The sequence below is a fragment of the Exophiala bonariae genome (assembly GCF_035927105.1).
Source record: "Exophiala bonariae strain CCFEE 5792 chromosome Unknown scaffold_1, whole genome shotgun sequence".
Classification (NCBI taxonomy): domain Eukaryota; kingdom Fungi; phylum Ascomycota; class Eurotiomycetes; order Chaetothyriales; family Herpotrichiellaceae; genus Exophiala; species Exophiala bonariae.
The window spans coordinates 3,077,675-3,099,336 of record NW_027042476.1 but is presented as its reverse complement, the minus strand read 5'-3'; the positions used below and the strand labels follow the sequence as shown (position 1 = coordinate 3,099,336).

The following is a 21,662-nucleotide window of genomic DNA, read 5'->3' as shown; positions in this document are numbered from 1 at the left end:
AAAAAATGTCGCCGCTGTGACATTTGGATTACTTCGAGTGAATAGGATGATTTCCATCGAAGCCGCAGCTGTCTTCTATCAACATAATGTCTTCAAATTTTGCGGATCACTGCAGTTCCCCTTGGTAGATCCCTGGGACCCCCTCTACTCCTTTCTCTGTACTGTCGGAGCCAGAAATCGATCATACATCCAATATCTTGAGGCCGAAATTTCCAGGCCTAAGGCAGTTTCAAAGGATTCTTATGGGACAGTCTGGTCGTTTGTAGGTGGCTCATCCTGGCTGCGTAAAGTACATGCACGAGACCAGCATGCTCGCTTCCCACCCCCTGAGCATGATCAGCAGTATGTAGGGCTGTTAGTCGACTACATATCTCCTGCTATTGACGGTGTATTCCGGATTCTCGGATCTGAAAAATCAAAACTACAACTTTCACTGCTACTGGAATTCGCAGACCTGCCCGAAACTATGTATGATACTGATGGCCACTTATCTAGGTGGAGTGGGCATCTTCCTGATTATATTGAGCAGACGACAAGGCGTTTTACGACTTATCCTAATGAGGATGGAGGTAGGTTTAACGTGGTATGGAAAGCGATGTTCTTCAAGTCGGAATTTGCGTCGAAGGCCAGGGAAATTGAGAACGATGGTTGGGAAGTATTGGAGATGCTGGACACTATTGGACCTCTTGAGGAGAACGACTTCGGGCGAAGGGGCCGAACGACCCATGTTACATTTCGAAGGAAAAGCATAGCAAATTCCGGAGCTCGTTAGGCGCAATGTTTTCGCTGTAGCAACTTGCGTTGGTACTGGCTAGGTAGGAGGCATTAGCTGTGGTTATATTCGCGAATGTAGGGAGATCTTTGACTTGATGAAATGAGACGATGCTTTTTGAGATCCTCCCAGGATCTATGGAGAAGATCGTCCATTTTCCACTCTGGTGAATTCGGAGAAGGAGATCATCGAGGTTGGAACGATGCGTTCTCTTATCTGGTCGCATTGCTCTTTGTGCAAATATTGCCAAATAAAAGAGCTCCTTTTGCTGTGTTTCGGACACCAGCATATTTTTAATACTCACCATAAAGGCAGATGCATGATGAGAAAAAGATTTTGAGATGCCGTCTTCTGCTAGATATACTATGATCTGGTAGAGTAGATTTGGAAGATGGCGGGAGACACAAAGCAGTAGCCAGTCCATTTTGATGTCGAACTTCATGTCGATTAAGCAAGAAAACGTTTCTATATCCGTTGCCACCATAATGAATCTTATTACCCCCGAAGCTCAGAGCGAGACCATTGACGGAGAGTCCCTTGTCAGTGCGAGCTGAACAGGCCGTTGCTGAAGGCTGTGTGACTCCGGTTCAGGCACTGACAAGAAAAAGACGTGGACTTACACCACAGTCAAGCCCACCTAGGTAGTACCCAAGTAAACAAGATACCTAGGTAGTTCGCCTAACAAAGGATATTATTACGAGCATCAAAAGTCTGAGGCCTGAGGTCGGCTTGAGTCACATGACTCTTCATGTCGCCAAGAGTTTTTCAAACTAAGCCCTATCGGGATTTTCGCACACTCTGCAACCAACGTGCGATCACAGAAACCACGAACTTTCCCACTCAGGCCTCACCCTCTATCTTCAGACTCCAACACTTGAAGGTGATCTCTGCCAGCCATGGGTCGAGTCATCCGAAATCAGCGAAAGGGTCGCGGCTCTATATTCAGTCAGTCACCTCCTCCCACGAGAATCCAGAAATCAATCTATCCTGGAAGATTCCGAAAACTGCGCCATCGCCCATTTTTCTTGAAGATCTGATTGAGAACTATACTGACTCTTCTCCCTAGCCGCACACACCAGATTGAACAAGGCTCCTGCGAAATTCAGACAACTCGATTATGCCGAAGCACACGGGGTACAGCTCCCATCCATCGATTCCTAGCCCAAAACGACCCCATTCTCGAACGACCTCATTTTTCAGATTTAAAGAGAGAGAACTAACAACATCATTTCCATAGTACATCCGAGGCATTGTAAAGGAGATTATCCACGATCCCGGCCGTGGCGCCCCTCTTGCACGAGTTCAATTCCGCAATCCCGTAAGAGTCCCGATGTGTTCATGGTTGTATCGAAATACTCACATCAGACGATCTACAGTACAAGTTCAAGGACCGAACCGAGACTTTCATCGCCAACGAAGGCCTGTACACTGGTCAATTCATCTACGCTGGAAAGAACGCCGCGTTGACTGTCGGAAACGTCATCCCAGTTGGTCAACTCCCCGAAGGTACCGTGGTTTCGAACGTGGAAGAGAAGACAGGTGATCGAGGTGCTTTGGGCCGAACATCTGGCAACTATGTCACCGTGATTGGACACAACCCTGATGAGGGCAAGACCCGAGTCAAACTACCCAGTGGTGCCAAGAAGGTCATCCTCAGCTCAGCCAGAGGCATGGTCGGTATCGTTGCAGGTGGTGGCCGTACTGATAAGCCTATGTTGAGTACGTGTTGAGAATCAAGAAATGGTGGATCGATCATGCTGACAAAATCTACAGAGGCATCTCGCGCAAAGCATAAGTTCGCCGTCAAGCGAAACTCGTGGCCCAAGACTCGTGGTGTTGCTATGAACCCTGTCGACCATCCTCACGGTGGTGGTAACCATCAACATATTGGTAAAGCATCAACCATTTCCAGATACGCTGCACAAGGTCAAAAGGCTGGTCTTATTGCAGCCAGAAGAACTGGTCTCCTCCGAGGTACCCAGAAGACAAAGGATTAGATACTTGGCTTGTATTAGTGGAGATGCAAAAAACGGCGTGGTTGTGTTACCGGCTTTTACACTTGAGATTGTGACCGCGACATTTCAAGTTTGTGGGGAAGATCCTGGTTTCTCATTGTGGAAAAGCCGCCTAGAAGCAGCTGGGCTTATGGCAAGACTTTTCAGCATAGTGCAGGGCCTGGAAGGATCAACGATCAGCACCAATTACGAATAGTTGAGAACGAAATGAAGATGGTGTCAAATCCTCCTGAACGGAAATTTCACTGTGAGAATCGCAGTAAAAACTATATCCGGCGCTCGCTCCAGATGTGTCATTACTTCGTAGAAAACAATGTCATGCAACAGTGATAGAGTTGATGCGCATTTGATAGACAAGCATCGAATGGGGCAGTAGTTAGCACTCGCAAGCCGAGAGACAAACGTGCAATCTCTGCATGTGCAAGGTACCGAGCGTGGCGCCACCTGGAACGTGGATTGGATTTTTCTAGGGAACACAGCCTAAAGAATGCGGCGTGTAAAGCCCCGGATGAGGATGAAGGCCATGGAGCAGATCTTCCAGGTGTCAGTAAAAATGGCTCGTCCCAATCAAGGCGTGTCATTGAATGATGGTGGCGTTTTGGTTTCAGAGGAGAGGCCCGCAGAGAGGGTTTGAGGTCAGGGGTTAGGGAGGGGAACCAGTGGTCACTGGTCACTGACGCTGGAAAGCAAAGCCTGTTGTAGGCAGGGCAGTGAACAAAAACTCATTGCGACTTGCTTAAGACGAACCCGTTTGGAGTTTCCTCCGTATAACTGCCCGTGCCCTGTGCTTGAGTTTTGTGCCTGACCCTGTGCCGCGTCACAACTCGACTGGACACGACTCTTACACGTTCCAAAGTGACCGCTGTTTCCAACAGTTATTGTTTCTCCAAGTCATTCATCCACCGTGAGTGTCTTCAACGTTCGTTTCTCGCCCGCCTAAGTCTATTCATATCGAGTAAGCCTGGGCGCATTCTATCGTTTTATCGTCCCTGGAACACTGCGACTGTCAGCTTGCTTTTGTTTTTGTCCCGCTCGCTCTGGTTCGCCACGGACTACTAGCATTCCAGAGAGAACACCGCGGCTCCGGCCACTCCGTCACTCGCTCACCTGTTCCAAATACAACCCACCATCGCTTTTCTCTTATCTCTCAATCCCTAGCTCTCTACGAGTACTTCGCAACTACACCCAAACCACCCTCACACTCAAGGATCAACATGAACGTCAACAAGAAGCTCGATCGTTTCAAGCAATGGGCCGGCGAGCGCATGGGCTCTGAAATCAAGACCAATGTGTCTGACGATTTCAAGGCGATGGAATTGGAGATGACCCTGCGCCAGGATGGTAAGCTCCATGACTAAAGATCAACGTCTGTTGCACAACTGAGAGACTTACCATCTACTTCCAGGTCTTGATAAGATGCAGCGTTCCACAAACGCCTATGTCAAGGCCGTTTCCAAAAGATCCGAGATCGAAGGCAAGGAGAAAATATTACCGATTGCCCATATGGGTGGAACAATGATAGCACATGGTGATGAATTTGACATCGATTCGGAAATTGGTCAATGCCTGGCTAGTAAGCTACACCAGACCAGCCAGGAATCCCTCTCATACTGATCGTTCACCAGTGTTTGGTCGGACCCAAGAACGACTTGCTCGTGTCCAAGAATCATACATTACGAGTGCCACAAACACCTGGCTAGAGTCTCTGGAAAGATCACTGGTCCAGATGAAGGAGTATCAAGCATCGCGTAAGAGACTTGAAACCAGGAGATTGGCCTATGACACCTCCCTCGCCAAGATGCAGAAGGCCAAGAAGGAGGATTTCAGGGTAGAAGAAGAGCTCCGAAGCCAAAAGGCCAAATACGAAGAATCGGCAGACGACGTATTGCGTCGGATGGAGGAGATTCGGGACACCGACCCAGAATGCGTGGCTGATCTTGGAGCATTTCTCGATGCAGAATTGGCATATCACGATAAATGTCGAGAGGCTCTGGTTCAGTTGAAGAACGAATGGCCGGCGAGGTTTGTTCACTGTCATGAATTTCCCCGACGATTTCTAACCCATTTGCTTCAGGTCGCAACATTCTCGTGGTGGCCGTCCTACGCCAAGATCTAGGTCCAATACTGTCCGATCCCACACGCAGTACGTTGAACCGGCAGAAGAGCCTGTCGTTGAGGCTCGGCCTACAATTCGATCAAGTCGCGCACCGTCCTCCCGCTATGCAGATTCAGGCGCCGACTTTCCACCAAGCATTGCAACAAATCGCCCCAATCTAGGACGATCAACCACATTCGACCACTCCTCGACCCCAATAAGAGATCTGTCCCCTGGAACCATGCCACGTATTACCCGTGTACCTAGCGACTCCCTGATGATACGAACGGCTCGGTCTAATTTGCGCAACGTTGAAGAAAACGATGTGTTTGCAGATGATTCGGGATCTTACACGAACAGTAGTCCCGATCATGGCTATGGAGATCAATCTGTCTCTCCGGCTACTTCACACGGCAGTGGATCATTCGCCCACACGCCGGGCAAGAAGAGTGCTGCACCACCGCCCCCTCCTTCGAGAGCGAAGAAGCCTCCCCCACCACCTGTTCCCGCGAAACGATCCGTAATTACATAAATCATGCTGGCCATGAGCTGCCTTCTTTTTTCCTCCTTACAGGGTCCAGCGGGATTCTCACTCATTTACTGGGCAAGTTTGGCGTTTGGTTCCCATGGTTTAGTTCTTGGCTACGGGAAGGTGAAATCCAACAATATCAATTGAGAACGTAACAAGGTGACCCCGCCGGAGTGCAGGATGCAAGTATTGCTATGTAGAATCAGTATCGAATACATGAGAATTGACTCTATTGTTACGGAACCCCTGGTGACACACTCGTAGTGTGGCAGGAGCGTGGGATCTTCGATTGGGTTAGACTGCGGCTAGCGAGAAACTAGTACGAAATGGTCTTGTCACGTGACGCGAGCCAAGAGATTTTTAGCAGCATCTTTCAGGCAGGCGCAGGGCAGCGCAGTTGGTTTTCCCGTGTGACTTCCTCGTTGCGTTCGGAACATCGTGAAGGGCCCCTCCAGAAATCATCATCAACGCGTCGTGATCATCTCCTTCCATCTCAACCGACCCATCGCCAGGTCCGAGTCCTACTGTCCATGACTTGAGGAGTGCGCCCAACTACCATTGACCACTCCTTGTCCCCTCTTTAGCCACTTCACCACTTCACGCCTAACCCAACCTCAACCCAATAACTCCTTGCGAGTTTCCTCGCTCAGGCTTGCGCTTTGCGCCAAGTTCATCGCATTGCTTCACAAGGCTATCCCAATCCCTGTCCATCAGCATCAATACTTCCCCAGTCACGTCTTTTTGCATGCTATCAACCACCATCCACTGGTTGGCTTGAACCAGAGCCACCCAAACTTATCTTGGACACGTCGGCCTTTTAACTTCTCATGGCTTCAGTCCAACCCGCGCCTGCCATGCAGGCCAACATGCCTCCTGGGTTACCACATAACCTTTCCCAGGCCCAAGTCCAGGAAGTATATCAGGTACATAAATTATTCTTTCCCACTCCATTCCCACTTCTTCGTCCCTCCCCCCTTCAACCATTCTACTTGCGACTAACAAATGTTAGAAATTTCAACGCATGAAAGCCCAAAATGTTCCCGAGACCGACCCCGAGTACCTCAAAGCTCATCGATTCCTCACTATGGTGCAGCAACAACAGAACTTTCGTCGCAAACAACAGATGCAGGCACAGCAAATGCAACAGGCCCAGCAACATCAACAACAACAGCAGCAGGTTCAACAACATCAACAACAACAGCCTCAACAACCGCAACCGCAGCAGGTCAAGCAACAACCTGTGCCCCAACCGTTGCAGCAAGTCAACGGATCGGCCGCCAGTCCATCTACGAATGGAGCTATCAAGACTGATACCGAGTCTTCTAATCCCGTCGCAAATGGGGTCGGTGCGGTAACAGGAAATGGTGCACCTCCAACCACAAATGGCCAGTCGCAACCCTCACAAGCGCAGCGCGTTGTTGCGCAAGCCAATGGTAGCTTTACCCCAGAACAGCTCAATCTGCTAAGAACTCAGATTTACGCGTTTAAGATGCTGTCGAAGAATCTAGCTCTACCGCCAAAGTTACAACAGCAGCTGTTTCCTTCTGGAAAACCACCACCAACCACGGGTGCTGATGCAGTTACGGCTGTGAGTAAAGCACTGGATGGGATCGCAGATTCCAAAGCAGTTGTTGATGGTGAGCCATTTCAGCATAAGACGTTCTTTTCATCATACGAATCGCCCTACGATCTATTAGCCAAGGTGATCACGTTTTCAGATCATTCGCAACGAGCAAAAAGACAACATATCCCGAGTCTTTTGCCTCTGGGGCTTGATCCTGAGCAGGTCCGTGAAGAACAGGAGCGACTGTTGTACAATCGTGTACAGGCTCGAAAAGCCGAACTGGCGGCACTCCCTGCAAACATTACTTCTTGGGATACCAACAAATCTACCGATCCTTCCCCTGACGATACTTTGAAGCTCAAAGCATTGATAGAATTCAAGAAGCTCAATTTACTTCAGCGTCAACGTGAATTGCGCCGTGAGATTCAGCAAGAATTATATGTCTACGACAATCTCGCGATGACAGCAAACAGAAGCTTACACCGCAGAATGAAGAAACAATCACTTCGAGAGGCTCGCATTACCGAAAAGCTCGAAAAGCAACAGAGAGATGCTCGGGAGAACAAAGAGAAGACAAGACAGACAAATTACCTGACATCTATCGTTGCTCATGGACAAGATCTTCGCAATAATGCAACCTCTCAACATAGCCGTACGCTGAAACTAGGCCGGATGATGGTCACTCACCATCAACATATGGAACGTGAAGAGCAGAAGCGTATTGAACGAACCGCCAAGCAACGATTGCAGGCATTGAAGGCCGACGATGAAGAGACTTACTTGAAGCTTCTTGGGCAAGCCAAGGACTCACGTATCACACATCTTCTCAAGCAGACCGATGGCTTCTTGACACAACTGGCAGCCTCAGTCAAACAGCAGCAGCGGAGTAACAAAGAGAAATGGGGCGAAGATGAATATTCGGATGAAGACATCTTGGAGGAGGGCGGCTCCGAAGACGAGGAGGGTCAAGGTCCTAAAGTTGATTACTACGCCGTTGCTCACCGTATCAAGGAAGAGATTACGGTGCAGCCAAGCATTCTCGTGGGCGGAACACTGAAAGAGTACCAATTGAAGGGCTTGCAGTGGATGATCTCGCTCTTCAATAACAATCTCAATGGTATTCTTGCAGATGAAATGGGTCTGGGCAAAACAATCCAGTCGATCAGTCTGATTACCTACCTCATTGAGCGAAAACGCCAGCCTGGGCCTTTCCTGGTCATCGTACCTCTCAGCACATTGACCAATTGGAATCTGGAATTTGAGAAATGGGCACCATCCATCAACCGAATTGTCTACAAAGGACCACCCAACACGAGAAAACAACAGCAAATGAGAATTCGACAAGGCAATTTCCAGGTTCTACTTACAACCTACGAATACATTATCAAGGACCGACCAATTCTTAGTAAGATCAAGTGGGTGCACATGATTGTCGATGAAGGCCATCGTATGAAGAATGCCGAGTCGAAACTTAGCTACACCATTACCCAGTACTATACTACCCGCTACCGCCTCATTCTTACCGGAACTCCACTACAGAACAATCTTCCTGAGTTGTGGGCTCTGCTCAATTTCGTACTGCCAACGATCTTCAAGTCGGTCAAGTCATTTGACGAATGGTTCAATACTCCCTTCGCGAACACGGGCAGTCAAGACCGGATTGATCTCTCGGAAGAAGAGTCACTTTTGATTATCCGTCGCCTGCATAAGGTGTTGAGACCTTTCCTCCTTCGTCGTCTGAAGAAAGACGTCGAGAAAGATCTACCTGACAAACAGGAAAGAGTAATCAAATGCCGTTTCTCAGCTCTTCAAGCCAAACTCAACCACCAATTGATGACACAAAATCGATTGGTGGTTGCCGATGGCAAGGGAGGTAAGACCAGCATGCGTGGTCTCTCCAATATGCTAATGCAGCTGCGAAAACTTTGCAATCATCCTTATGTTTTTGAGCCTGTGGAAGACCAGATGAATCCAGGCAAAGGAACAAACGACTCGATTTGGCGTACTTCCGGAAAGTTTGAGCTCCTCGACAGAGTCCTGCCAAAATTCCAAGCCACTGGCCATCGAGTATTGATGTTCTTTCAAATGACACAGATCATGAACATCATGGAAGACTTCTTACGATTGCGCGGCATCACATATCTCCGTCTTGATGGTGCAACCAAGGCTGAGGACCGTGCTGAACTGTTGCGATTGTACAATGAGCCCAACTCACCATATTTCTGCTTTTTGCTCTCCACTCGTGCTGGTGGTCTAGGTTTGAACTTGCAAACAGCAGATACCGTCATCATCTACGATTCGGATTGGAATCCTCATCAAGATTTGCAAGCACAAGATCGTGCCCATCGTATCGGTCAGAAGAATGAAGTCCGAATTCTCCGTCTTATTACATCCAACTCTGTAGAGGAAAAGATTCTGGAAAGAGCACAGTTCAAATTGGACATGGACGGCAAGGTCATCCAGGCTGGTAAATTCGACAACAAGTCGACGGCTGAAGAAAGAGAAGCATTCTTGAAGACGCTCCTTGAGACTGCAGAAGCTGCTGAACAACCGGGTCATGATACCGAAGAAATGGACGATGATGACCTCAACGAGATGATGGCTCGTTCAGAAGAGGAGCTTATTCTTTTCAAGAAGATGGACAAAGAGCGAAATGAGAATGGAGAGTACGGGCCTGGCCGACCACTTCCACGTTTGATGGGTGAAAGCGAACTGCCAGAACTTTACATGGCGGAAGACAATCCTGCGCAGGAAGTGGAAGAAGAGTATGCGGGTCGTGGGGCACGTGTGAAGACACAGGTCAAGTATGATGATGGTCTTACTGAAGAACAATGGCTTGCCGCCGTGGATGATTCGGACGATTCCATTGGAGAGGCGGCCAAGCGAAAACAGGCACGGATCGACAAGCGACGAACCAACAAGGCCAAGCGTGAGCGAGATGCAAACGGTGGTGAATCTTCACCGGAACCAGAAAAGGAAAGCTCAGAGGAACCGGAGCCTGAACCACAACCCAAAAAGAAGGGTGGACGAAAATCGGCAGGGCTGAAACGCAAAGGTGAAGAACTCGAGGAAGAAACACCAGCGAAACGCAAGCGCGGCCGTCAGCCCAACAAGGTGCCAGATAATTTAAGCCCTGGAGATCGAACCATACTACAGAAAGCATTGAAGACAGTATTTGAGTCGATCAAAGCACTTGAAGTTCCCGACTCTGATCCTGAAGAGCAATCAGAGGATGAAAGTGATGATGAGCCTCCAACACGGCTGATCATCGGACCATTCCTTGAGCTTCCACCGAAAAAGCTATATCCGGAATATTACCACATCATTGTGGATCCGATTGCGATGGATATGATCGAAAAACGAATCAACACCCATGCATACACGAGGTTCCAAGATCTGCAACGGGACATTGGGCTGTTGGCAAAGAATGCCAAAACCTTCAATGAAGACGGCAGCATGTTATACAATGATGCCAATACAATCGAGGTAAGTCGTCATTTGAGGTGTGTTTGGGCAGGAAGATGACTAACATTGAGATTCAGAATCACTGCAATGAGATGGTTAGTAAGACTCTTAGCGATCACCCGAATCTGGGGCGCATAGGAGAACGAATGGGGTTCGATGGCGAGTCAACAGCAGCAGCGTCAAGTGTTGGAACACCACGGGGATCTGTCGCTCCAGTGGGAGGAACAAAATTGAGATTGACATTGGGAGGCAGCAATGGAATAGCAACCAATGGAACCACCAGTGGGGCAGCCAGTGGGACGGAATGATATTGATAAACATGGATGTGTACTATTGTACCAATAACGGCTCATGACTGGGATCGGGGATTTCATCTCAGGCATTGATTGACAAAAGAAAAGCATGTCGCCCTCGGATGTGCTATGGAGCAGAATGGGACTCTGCTCCTGCTCCTGGGTGGTTGTCATCACCGCCATGCCCAGACAGCTTCAGGGCAATCATGTATTAGTGTGAGATAGCTTTGTTGGTTTCGTTTCTAGAATGCTTCGATGCATTAGTATAGTCGTTCGAGGGCAATGGTTATTCAGCAGGCTCAATACTATTATTGATCAGAGCTATCATACGCTCCGAGGTGCATATTTTCCCAAAGATAAGGCCCGGGAAGTAAAAGGGGGAGCTGACTGTAGAGCCCTCGATAGTACACAATAGAGTTATACGCCACAGCAGTAACAAGCACGGATTGTCCCGTTAGGGAAGCAGCCACCCTCGTTTCACCTTCCAGTTTTACAGTATCCCTACTACTTACTACTGACACGTGCCACGTTCCTCCCGAATCCTCCTCTTACAGACTTTCAAACTCCGCAGCCTGCACACAACATCTGTACTTTTACCTTCCTGCACACCTATCCCTGGAGCCTTGACACACGGATTCGACTCGATCACTTCTCTGTTCCCAACCCGACCTGACGATTGAGTGCCATGTCACTTTGTAAACCCTGTCGCGAATGATTCTTCCACTCTCTCTCAACCTGAGCCAACATGGCCTCCTCCAGTCTCTTTGGCGCAACCGTCAATCTCTTGCGTGAGCGTGCCCCTCGTCTCCTTATCACACGCGCAAGTTGCTCACAATTCCCTAGGTCGCCAGGTAGAAGACGTTGATCCAGATGGCAAGTACAACTCCAATACCACCATGAGTCCCCCTTCTGACATCGCACCCGAACAGAACCCTCCGAGGCCGGTCAGAAAGAGATCTTCTCATCATGGGCTCTCTTCATTCTTATCATGCTTCTGATTGCCGCTCTCTTCACAAGTTATATTCTACAACAAAAGAGAATACAGGCCGTACATGAAACGGTCATATCCATATTCGCCGGCATGGTTGTAGGTCTCGTCATCCGACTGTCGCCAGGGACTGCAATTCAAGATACTGTCAGCTTTGACTACCAGTTCTTCTTCAACCTCCTCCTTCCTCCAATCATTCTGGCCTCGGGCTACGAACTGCATCAGGTCCGTCATTCACAGTCTCGATTCCCACATCTTCACGTGCTAATCCTGCGACCCAGGCAAACTTCTTTCGAAACATTGGCACCATTCTGACCTTTGCATTCGCGGGTACCTTCATTTCAGCCATCTCCCTCGGTCTGATTCTCTGGTTGTGGACGAGAATACCTTTCGATGGACTCACAATCACGTGGGTCGAGGCCATTTCCGTTGGTGCAACTCTCTCCGCAACCGATCCCGTCACCATTCTAGCTATTTTCAATCTCTACAAAGTCGAGCCGAAACTCTACACCATCATATTTGGAGAATCCATTCTAAACGATGCTATTGCAATTGTCCTTTTTGAGACCGCTCAGAGATACAAGGATGGAGGTGTGGCTGGAAATCTCGGAATTGTCAGCTTGTTTGAGGCTATTGGCTTCTTCTTGTTGGTTTTCTTTACCAGCCTGGTTATTGGTGTCATTGTTGGTGTCGGCACTGCGCTCATCTTGAAGTACACTTTGATACGCCGCTTTCCCAAAATCGAAAGCTGTTTGGTCATTCTGATCGCATACGCTTGCTATTTCTTTTCAAATGGCGTACACATGTCTGGTAATGATCATCAATCTTCGTTCGCTCTCCTGATCACATCAGCTAACGTGCATCTTCAGGAATCGTCTCCCTCCTTTTCTGCGGAATCACCCTAAAGCATTACGCATACTACAACATGTCTCGAAGAACACAACTCACCACAAAATTCATCTTCCAAATTCTAGCACAATTGTCCGAAAATTTCATCTTCATCTACCTCGGCCTTACCCTGTTTACCGAAACAGATCTTGTCTTCAAACCTCTGTTCATCTTAGTTACCGTGGTCGGCATCTGTGCGGCTCGATGGTTGGCTGTCTTCCCTCTATCCAAGGCCATCAATTACATCATTAGGCTACGAGCTAAACGACGAGGTCATGATGTTGCTGAAGAACTCCCCTGGCACTATCAAGCCATGTTATTCTGGGCTGGTCTTCGTGGTGCTGTGGGTGTCGCTTTGGCTGCTGGTCTTCAGGGTAATGAAGGTCCAGCTCTTCGCGCGACTGTCCTTGTCGTGGTGGTGTTAACGGTCATCATCTTTGGTGGTACAACAGCCCGTATGCTCGAAATCCTTGGAATTCGTACCGGTATCGTGGAAGAAATTGATTCTGATGATGAATTTGACATTGAAACTGCCAATGGTGGTACATATTACAAACGTTCAGGCACAGGTTTTGGCCACACTCCACGCCCATCGAATATCGGCTTGGACTTTGTGGACAACAACAGGGGGGGCGTGAATGGGTCTGCCGGAGGTGGAAATCATGCAAGAGGCGACAGGGGCTACAGCAGTAGTAACGGCCGATCACCACCCTTGGGGAAAGCAAGAACGACCAATCACCGCAAAAATTCGACCATCAGTCAGCGTGAGCGTGATTTTGTTTCACAGCAAGGACAACTCCTCTCCAGCAGTCGTAGTGGATCTCCCTCAGACGACGAGTCTGACGCTGTTGATCTTGATCTCCCTCCGGCGGCTCCACGGAGAAATCCTTCACCTCTATCAATGCCAGGCAGTGGGCACCTAGCCCCTGGATCGTTGGACAATAGGACACGATCGGCTCCCAACATCTTACATGATACTCTAAGGCCAAATGGCAATGGTGATGATGAAATCCTCCCGACACACACAGGGGCAGGTGCCTCCAGCCACACAGGACGGATAAGAGATCTACTTCGTGGAGCGACTGCGGATCATACCGCATGGTTCAAGCAACTCGATGAAGATTTCATCAAGCCTCATCTGCTCCTCGATCAGCATCAAGGTCAGGGTCCACCCCCTGGTTGATATCGAAGAGTGATCACCTACCCATATGGGTTTTGTCTTCTAACCACATGTCTGCGGGTTGTTTGATGTTTATGAGCTTACATTAGGGACGTACGTATATATACATAGTTGTATTCATGGGTGGGTTGGGATGAAATGGAATTGTAACGATATTGTTTTAAACTAGAAGGAATGGGAATGCTATGTCATGCCATGCCATGCCATGCCAGGATGGCGTGTAGAATGTATGACAGCGAAGCCACTTAGGCTTCATAAAATCATAAGAGACTTTGCGGCGTGATTTCCTTCTTTGATCTTCCGGAGACTCATGCTCCCTCTGTACATGTTGTAGTAGCTATGGATAGTGTGTGCACGCTTGATTGACATCTGCTGCTGCGATAGCCATCGATTTCGGCACACAGCAGCATCACAAGATCTCTATCGATGCCTCAAACGGCCCATTCACAGCGAAAAGCACTCTCGCTCTTGTCACAGTTGGCTCAAAGACCGCGCCTGGAACGCACTGGCTGCTTAGACAATCCGACCTCAGGGGTCCTCCAGGGTTTTCCCAGGATGACAGCCAGAGATAGTATCGATCGCATATTGTTCCCCACCAACACCCTCGCTGACACAGACACCGACCGACGCCGGATCAGGCATAATGATCAATGCAAGTCCCCCAAACGCTAGGCCAGATGTAGGGATCGATACGAGGAACCAGTCGCGGTACTTCGTTTCAGCCGCCTCGACCCAGATTCCACGGCAGGGGGATTGCAGGTGGCTTACTCAACTCATGCCTTTCACCTGCTGCTTGTAGCTACCGCTGGCGCTGTATCGGTAACAATATGCTAGAGTCGGAACGGAGAGAATTACAATAGTTGTCGCCTACGGACTGTTACCCGTTGTGCCTACCTGGGTATAATACAACTAGATTTTACCTTGGATTGATCATTTTCGACTTGAAGGAATACCTAGGCTGTTCTCGCCCAAGTCAAACAACTACTAGTCCCCGCCCTCCCGCCCAGAGAACAGCCGATCTACCACGCATCTGTTCCTCCTCCTAGCAGGACTTGGTCTTCTGTCATCTTCAACACCACGTCTACATACATACATACACACACACAGCTCAGGTAATGCCACAAGACGCTGAAGCAGAAACCAGCCCTCTCCTCCAACAACAAAACATCCCAACAACGACCACAATGATCCCCGCCCACTCCCACTCTAGCAACGGGACCGTGAAGACGTGGCCGCTCGCGCTACTCCGGCTCGAAGGCGCCGCGATCTTCGGCGCGACCATCTACGCGTACCGCCAGACGGGCGGCTCGTGGCTGACGTTCGGCGCCTGGCTTCTGCTGCCGGACCTGGGCATGGCCGGCTACCTGGCCAACACGCGCGTCGGCGCCGCGCTCTACAACGCCGTGCATACCGAGACGCCGGGCATTCTGATGTTGTGTGCCGCTTGGGTCGTGCAACGGGGTGAGCAGAGTGGGGGATCCGGACCCGGATCCCCAGGGGGAGCTGGCAATCTGGGGTTGGGTCTCGCGAGGGTCGCGCTCACGTGGCTGGCGCATGTCGGCATGGATCGCATGTTGGGCTTTGGCCTCAAGTATGCTACTGGGTTTGGCCATACGCATTTGGGGGTCCTGGACTAATTGGTTGCGTTGGAGGGTGGAGTTGGATTGGGTTGGACTTGAAGTATGGGGGTTATGTTGCAGGATGGAGGCCGTGTGCATCGTGACAGGTCGTGGCGATGCTATGACTTGGCCGATCCACATGGATGGATTGGCCGTGAGGATCTGGCTACAGAAAATAGACCCACGGTTCTCCGAAAGAGCTGTCCAGATTCAACAACCCCCAATGAGACAGGGTGCGAAGGCGAGTCCGTGCCACGAAGCGATGATGGAAAGAGCTCTGCAGGGAATGCATGAGATTGGCGTGAGAGGCGGCATGGAAGATGTGGGAGGAGATCTGCTTCAAAAACCAAGCAGATCAAATATGATGTAGGATTCATATCGAACATCAGCATACACCAGAAGTCTTCTCATATGTATAGCTTTCACCATTCCGCAATGCAACAATTCTGATTAAAACAATGACTCTGGGTATCTTATCTTGCAGGGGGTGATCGGTTATAAAGAACACGAACAACAATGACAACACCACGCATCGTGTGATCGTGACCCGAATGGAGACTCTCCCGACCTTGCTAAACCAGAGGGGCTAATTGAACAAGACAGGCTCTCCGGTTTCCAACAACTCCGTCTCTTTCTCGCCAATCCTTTCCAAACAGGTTGAACAATGCTGCATCCTGAATCCGCAATGTAAGTATGTATTCCACACTCATATAAGCAAGCCCATCCTGAGAGCCAATCTTGCTCCCTCACTTTAAGTCAAAAAGACCGAATGTGGTCAATCGCTGAAGCTTTCGAATCAAAGTCCAAGTCTTACTTCTCCTCCACCTCAGGGTGATCATCTAGTGTAGGACTAACCACTATAGAAGGCGGTGGTTGTGCAAACACTGGGCTTAATGTCCCTCCTGATGACCTTTTGTCGTCATTCACAGAATCCCCATTATAAGTAGCGGTCACCGGTGAATCAACATCCGATTTGGTAGGGGACTGCACAGAGTCCCTAACTCCATTGCTGCTCTGTTGTGCCGTCCGTCTTCTCATCCTTCTATTCTTTCTTTCTTCATCGGCACCATCACGGCGTCTTCTTACGTCCAATTCATCACCAGTGGCAGGAGCGGAACTTCGCATTTCCTGGAGTGCTCTTAATGCTCGGTCTGCAACATCTTCACTTTCACTGATATCTCCTTTGCCGCTGGTGCCATCTTCAGCACTGAGATTGTCCTCATTGGCTTTTTCTCCGAGACTCGCCAAACCACGGCTCTCTTCAACATCATCTTTGATGGGTGCATCAGGAAGTTGTTGGCCGCTAGCAACTCTTTGATCATGTTTTTCCTTAAGACGCATCCGGCGCCTTCTATCACGTTGATCTTTGACTTGTGGAGCAGCCGCTCGAAGCTTCTCAAGAAGAGTTTCCATGGCGCCATTAGCTGGCGGACTGCCTGGTGTTTCCGCACCACTTGGTGTTCCACTTGCGGTGGTACTGGCAAGATTTCGTTTTCTGGCAAGACTGACCTCGATCCGTTTCTTGTTCTCTTCGATGGTCATGTTCTTTTCTCGGGATTTCTTCCACTCAGTGACAAACCCTCCTAATTTACTGAAGAATTCTCTTCTGGCATTCTCATCTTGATTGTCTTCGCCGAAGTAAGTCATAATATCATCATAGGTCCTAGAGGTTTCCTCCAGATAGAGTTGCATCTGATCTGCCTTGCGTCTTGCCTCTTTCATTGATCTTTGCACGACTTGAGCGACACGATCTTGTGGGTGGAACTTCTTAGGGTCACTCAAATTGCCAGCATCTAGTGAAGCTTGAACGTTCTTGATGTTGTCAATATATTTCTTCGCATCTTGTCGTAATTGATCCACGTTCAGTTTGGAAGCAGCAACCACACCCCCAATGTCATCCACGAAAACCTCCCATTCAGAATATTGGTTGCGGACGATACGTTCGATGAGATCTGCGAAGGTGGTCTCGTTTTTGTCATCCTTGACCATCCCAAGTCTCGCCAATGAGCTCAGCTTGAAACCGGAAGCCTGCTTGTTCGAATCATTCATGTAGTTTCCGATGTCGAGGATGAGTGCTAGAACACTCATCAATGAAGTCGAGTCACGGATCGCCTCAGATACATTGACAACATCCTTCAGTTTATTGGATATTTCATCGTACTCAGTTTCATATGTTCTTGTGAGGGTTAGGGCACGCATTCTTGCTTTCCAATAATGGTGTAATTCGTAAGCGGTTTGAAGGTAGATCTGATCCTCTCTCGTCAATTCGTTGGGATCTTGTTCACGCTTTGACGTGATAGCATCTGGACCAGTCCAGTCTTTGCTGTATGGCGCCATCAATTTCGCAAGATTTTCTGGTATCGTGCAAAGGTCTTCTCGTTGTAAGAAATCCATGACAACAACATTATCCAGAACTTCTTTGTCACAATGAACAATCTTTCGGACGACTTCATCAGCCGAGGAGTTCTTAAATTTAGCCATCGAAACATGAAAGTTTCTCATCATATCACTGCTGATGAGTTGTTTCTTGTCGTTCTTGCCTTTACTTGCTCCACCACCAAGTATCTTAATCTCCTTGGCAATGAACAATTTCTCGACTTCATCCAGAACACCTTTACGCTGCAGCTCACGGTACTTCTCTTCCTTTGCTTCAGCATTGGCAGTCTCAGCCCACACAGTGACTTGCGGAGTGTCGACTTTGTCCCAATGGAATGCCTTGAGCTTCTTCTTTGGACGCATCATTGGATTCTTGAGCATCGGCACGGGGCCGATAGGAGATTGTGGCAAGAAGTGGCCATGTTGAGCGCCTGGAAGAGGCGGGGCACCAGGTGGAGGAGGCGGTGGTGGTGGCATAGGTGATAATGGGCTCATAGGTAGTGAACCAGGAGGTGGGGGTGGAGGAGGTGGAGGTCCTCCAGAGAACCCCGGAATCAAAGGAGACATAGGCATGCCAGGAGGTGGAGGCGGTGGAGGAGGCGGTGGACCACCAAAGCCAGGGATTAGACTGGGTGTTGACGGGATGGAAGAAGGCGGTGGCGGCGGTGGCGGAGGGGGTGGTGGTCCGGTAAACTTGGCTTCAGTTGTAGTCTCATCGAGAGGAGTTCTAGGAGATTCGGACTCGAGGCTTGGGTGTGTAGGCCCTGTAGTAACGCCAGCATCTTCACCTTCCTCAGCTGTCCCATCACTATCATCATCAATCTTTTTGACCTTAGCGGCAAGCTCGCCGAGCAGGCTGGACTGTTGATCTGCAGAGATCTTGGGCCGTGAGAACTCGACCAACCTTGGTTTCTCAAAAACGACATCATCATCTTCCTCCTCAGATTCATAGTCTTGATCAGCCTCTTCGCTAATAGCAAGAGCTCCCAGAGCAGCTCTACGGGGACCCTTTGTAGCGTTACTACGATGGACGCTTCCCATGACGCTGTTGGTGAGATGACGTTTTGTCTTTTCTTGGAAGTCGGCATCAATACCTTCATCCATCTGTTCTCGAAGTTCTCGTAGTCGATCCGATGGGCCTGTTTGACCCCAGACCTTTCCTTCAAGCTTGAATTGTGTTTTGGTCCTTTCAAGGTTCCGCTCAAGGCGTTCCATGAGCTTTTCTCTATCCAGGATGCCTTGCATCTGGGCAGGATCTTGAGCTGCAGGTCCCTCTTTGGCAGTCCGGGACGCAGCGACATCTTGAGCATCCCGTAGCATGAGGTATAACTCTCTGGTTTCGAGCTCATTTCTTTGCAATTCTTGGGCCCGGATTCTTTGGAGCTCGGCAACTTCAGACTTGAGCGACTCTGCTTGCCTGGATTGCATTTCAATAATGCCAGATTGCTCGATGATCTGTTTCTGTAATTTTCTGACCAAGCCATCGGCACCAAGAGCGATCTGTGCTGACATTTCATCTCGTTCAGCAATGGCAGCTTCTGCGATTTGCCTTGACTCGGTAGCCTCGTCAAAAGCAATTCGAGCTTCATCATCAGTGTGTAATCTGTCGAGCAAACTTTGTACTGTGAAATTCAGGCTTTGCTTGAGATCCATATCTGGAAGCCTTCTATCCATAGCCACATAGCTAAGCATAGAATCCACCAATTGAAACATTCTCAGACGTTCCTCTGAGTTGTTCTCACGTAGCAAAAGCATGTGTTGCATGGCCGAGATGAAGTAGTCCTGAGTCCGTGTGCCTTGAACTCTGGTCATGATAGCATCTGTGATTTGCATAGGATCCGTCATGTCTTTGACCTCTCCTTCAATGCTGTCGACCATGCTACTACCTTCTCGTTGCAGCAAGTCTTCATAATCGATGGCCTCATTTTCTCGAAACTTTGCGATTTGCTTGTCGATTACGTCGTACTGGAAAGATTCCATCTTTACCAGGATACGCTTGATACCACAGGCGATAAATTGAGCTCGAATATGGCATCTTAGCTGGAGATCTCTTTCAGGAGCATCGACCAGCATATTGATCAACACCATGGTGGCCACGGCATATTCCATCAAAAGATTTTCCATGCCAATACCTCCACTTCGAACTTCTTCACTTGCGCCAACAAGACTGCCCATCTTGCCACGTCCATCGATAGTGACTTCAACAATTCTCATCCACGCATCAAATCGACCATTCTCGTTTGCCATGTTCTTGAAATGATCCATGGATTGCAGTACCTTGAGATGGCCCTGTCCTTGATCCCAATGACATAAGAACGTGAGCACTTCGCTAACCAATTTTCTCGTGGTGAGACGAGGAGATATCAGACATGTAGCCAACGCTACAGGTATTTGCTCATGGGTTAAAGCATCGTCTGCTCCATACTTGTTGTTCATCAACGCTTTCAGACATTTCACAATGTCATATTCCCTATCGAGATCCTTATCGGTAGTCGTAGTATTGTTCGCAGGTGTAGGACCATTGGCTTGACGTCGATTGATTTTCATCAAGACATTCGTTAACGCAATTTGACCTTGAGCCTCAATGAATATTTTGACCCAACTGATGGGTTGAGTTCGAAGACTGACGCTCAAACTTTGTAGCTGTTTGGAGGTGATTGTATTGTCCAATATTCTCTTAACATACCACTCAGGTGTTCCGTCAACATCACGCGGGACTGGTCCATCGATAGTACCTGTCGTTCTAGCTTGCTGTCTTCGCTTTTGCTCGCCTTGCCATTCGGTTAGTCTGTCTTGATGAACGAGCGTCCACTTCTTTGCTGGAGCGTATGCCATCATTTGCCGTTTGGCCTGGTCTGGGAGATTTTGCCAACCGCGCTTATGCATGAGCTGCAGGAATAATTTTTCGATCTCAGCATCGTCTTTCGGTTTGGGCAGATAAAATCCGGCGGGTGTAAAGGAGGTGGTAGAATTGAATGGCGAGGCCTGTTGAGTGGGCCAACCAGAATGAGAGCTGATTTTGGAAAGTCTCGAGTGCGTGGGTGATATGACTGTCATTGAACCGTCGGAGTCCTGGCGAGATGGCATGGCGGTGCGTGCCGAACTCTCGGAGGAAAACAGACTAGAGCCTCTGGTAGCGGAGGAAGCTGTTGAGCGTATACTGGCACCATCAAACGACTTTCGTTGACCTCCATAGGAGTCTGTGGTTGAAACCGAATCATAGGGATTATGTTGTGGACCCTCTCTACTGCTGGGACGACCCCATTGTTGATACTTTGTACCTCGATCCCCAACTTGACTGGTGGCCATGGTGAGGCCGGACAGTGTTGTTGAATTGGTTGAATTCTGAGGGGCCGGCCTGGGACCCGTAGGATGTGATGCGCCATTGGTAGGGCCACTGAAAGCAGGATATTGATGAAAGTCGCTTCCTCTTGCTAATTGATGTGGTTGAGGTTCTTTTCGACCAGGAATGTCACCTTCTCGGGGAAGATATTCAACGGAAATTGGGGCCTGGTGGCCAGAGGTGGAGGAGTACGGGATTGAAGTGATGACACCGGCGGTCATAGAAAGGCCAGCACTGTCTGGTTCCTGACCATCGATTGAAGCAACTGAATCTCTTTTGGAATGCCGCGAACCATATGAACCATTGAGAGTGAGGCTTGGGGTTTCGGGGCCATCGTAACGACTATCAGATTTGTTGTCTCGATGGCGCCTGCTGAAAAAACCTTTGCCTGCGGACGACTGTCTGGTCGTTTTGTCGTTCTGGCTTACTGGGGGCATCCTCGGTTGGGCGCTGGTAGACAGACTGAAATCATGTGTATGTAGATCGTTTGCCCCAGAAGGGGTACCCTCCTCTTGAAAGTCTGCGGTGCCCTCGT

At 49.2% G+C, this 21,662-nt stretch overlaps 6 protein-coding genes across 6 annotated transcripts; 5 read left to right on the top strand and 1 right to left on the bottom strand.

Annotated features, from left to right (window-relative positions):
* Positions 1 to 1,668: 1,668 nt before the first annotated feature.
* RPL2 (60S ribosomal protein L2) lies at positions 1,669 to 2,769 on the top strand (the record flags this gene model as incomplete). The annotated part of the gene is made up of 5 exons (XM_064844707.1): positions 1,669 to 1,717; positions 1,839 to 1,906; positions 2,010 to 2,090; positions 2,149 to 2,491; positions 2,546 to 2,769. 5 exons carry the CDS (start codon positions 1,669 to 1,671, stop codon positions 2,767 to 2,769), a joined length of 765 nt encoding a protein of 254 aa, XP_064712567.1.
* Positions 2,770 to 4,001: 1,232 nt separating this feature from the next.
* On the top strand, positions 4,002 to 5,414 carry LTR84_001080 (uncharacterized protein; the record flags this gene model as incomplete). Its single annotated transcript, XM_064844706.1, has 4 exons — positions 4,002 to 4,128; positions 4,193 to 4,360; positions 4,413 to 4,809; positions 4,862 to 5,414. The coding sequence occupies 4 exons, from the start codon at positions 4,002 to 4,004 to the stop codon at positions 5,412 to 5,414; spliced, it is 1,245 nt and encodes a 414-aa protein (XP_064712566.1).
* An 824-nt stretch (positions 5,415 to 6,238) lies between these two features.
* On the top strand, positions 6,239 to 10,748 carry LTR84_001079 (uncharacterized protein; the record flags this gene model as incomplete). The annotated part of the gene is made up of 3 exons (XM_064844705.1): positions 6,239 to 6,334; positions 6,421 to 10,461; positions 10,518 to 10,748. 3 exons carry the CDS (start codon positions 6,239 to 6,241, stop codon positions 10,746 to 10,748), a joined length of 4,368 nt encoding a protein of 1,455 aa, XP_064712565.1.
* Positions 10,749 to 11,721: 973 nt separating this feature from the next.
* On the top strand, positions 11,722 to 13,792 carry LTR84_001078 (uncharacterized protein; the record flags this gene model as incomplete). The annotated part of the gene is made up of 3 exons (XM_064844704.1): positions 11,722 to 11,946; positions 12,003 to 12,531; positions 12,591 to 13,792. 3 exons carry the CDS (start codon positions 11,722 to 11,724, stop codon positions 13,790 to 13,792), a joined length of 1,956 nt encoding a protein of 651 aa, XP_064712564.1.
* A 1,112-nt stretch (positions 13,793 to 14,904) lies between these two features.
* Positions 14,905 to 15,426, top strand: LTR84_001077 (uncharacterized protein; the record flags this gene model as incomplete). The annotated part of the gene is made up of 1 exon (XM_064844703.1): positions 14,905 to 15,426. The coding sequence occupies one exon, from the start codon at positions 14,905 to 14,907 to the stop codon at positions 15,424 to 15,426; it is 522 nt and encodes a 173-aa protein (XP_064712563.1).
* Positions 15,427 to 16,218: 792 nt separating this feature from the next.
* LTR84_001076 (uncharacterized protein) lies at positions 16,219 to 21,564 on the bottom strand (the record flags this gene model as incomplete). The annotated part of the gene is made up of 1 exon (XM_064844702.1): positions 16,219 to 21,564. The coding sequence occupies one exon, from the start codon at positions 21,562 to 21,564 to the stop codon at positions 16,219 to 16,221; it is 5,346 nt and encodes a 1,781-aa protein (XP_064712562.1).
* Between the last annotated feature and the right edge of the window lie 98 nt (positions 21,565 to 21,662).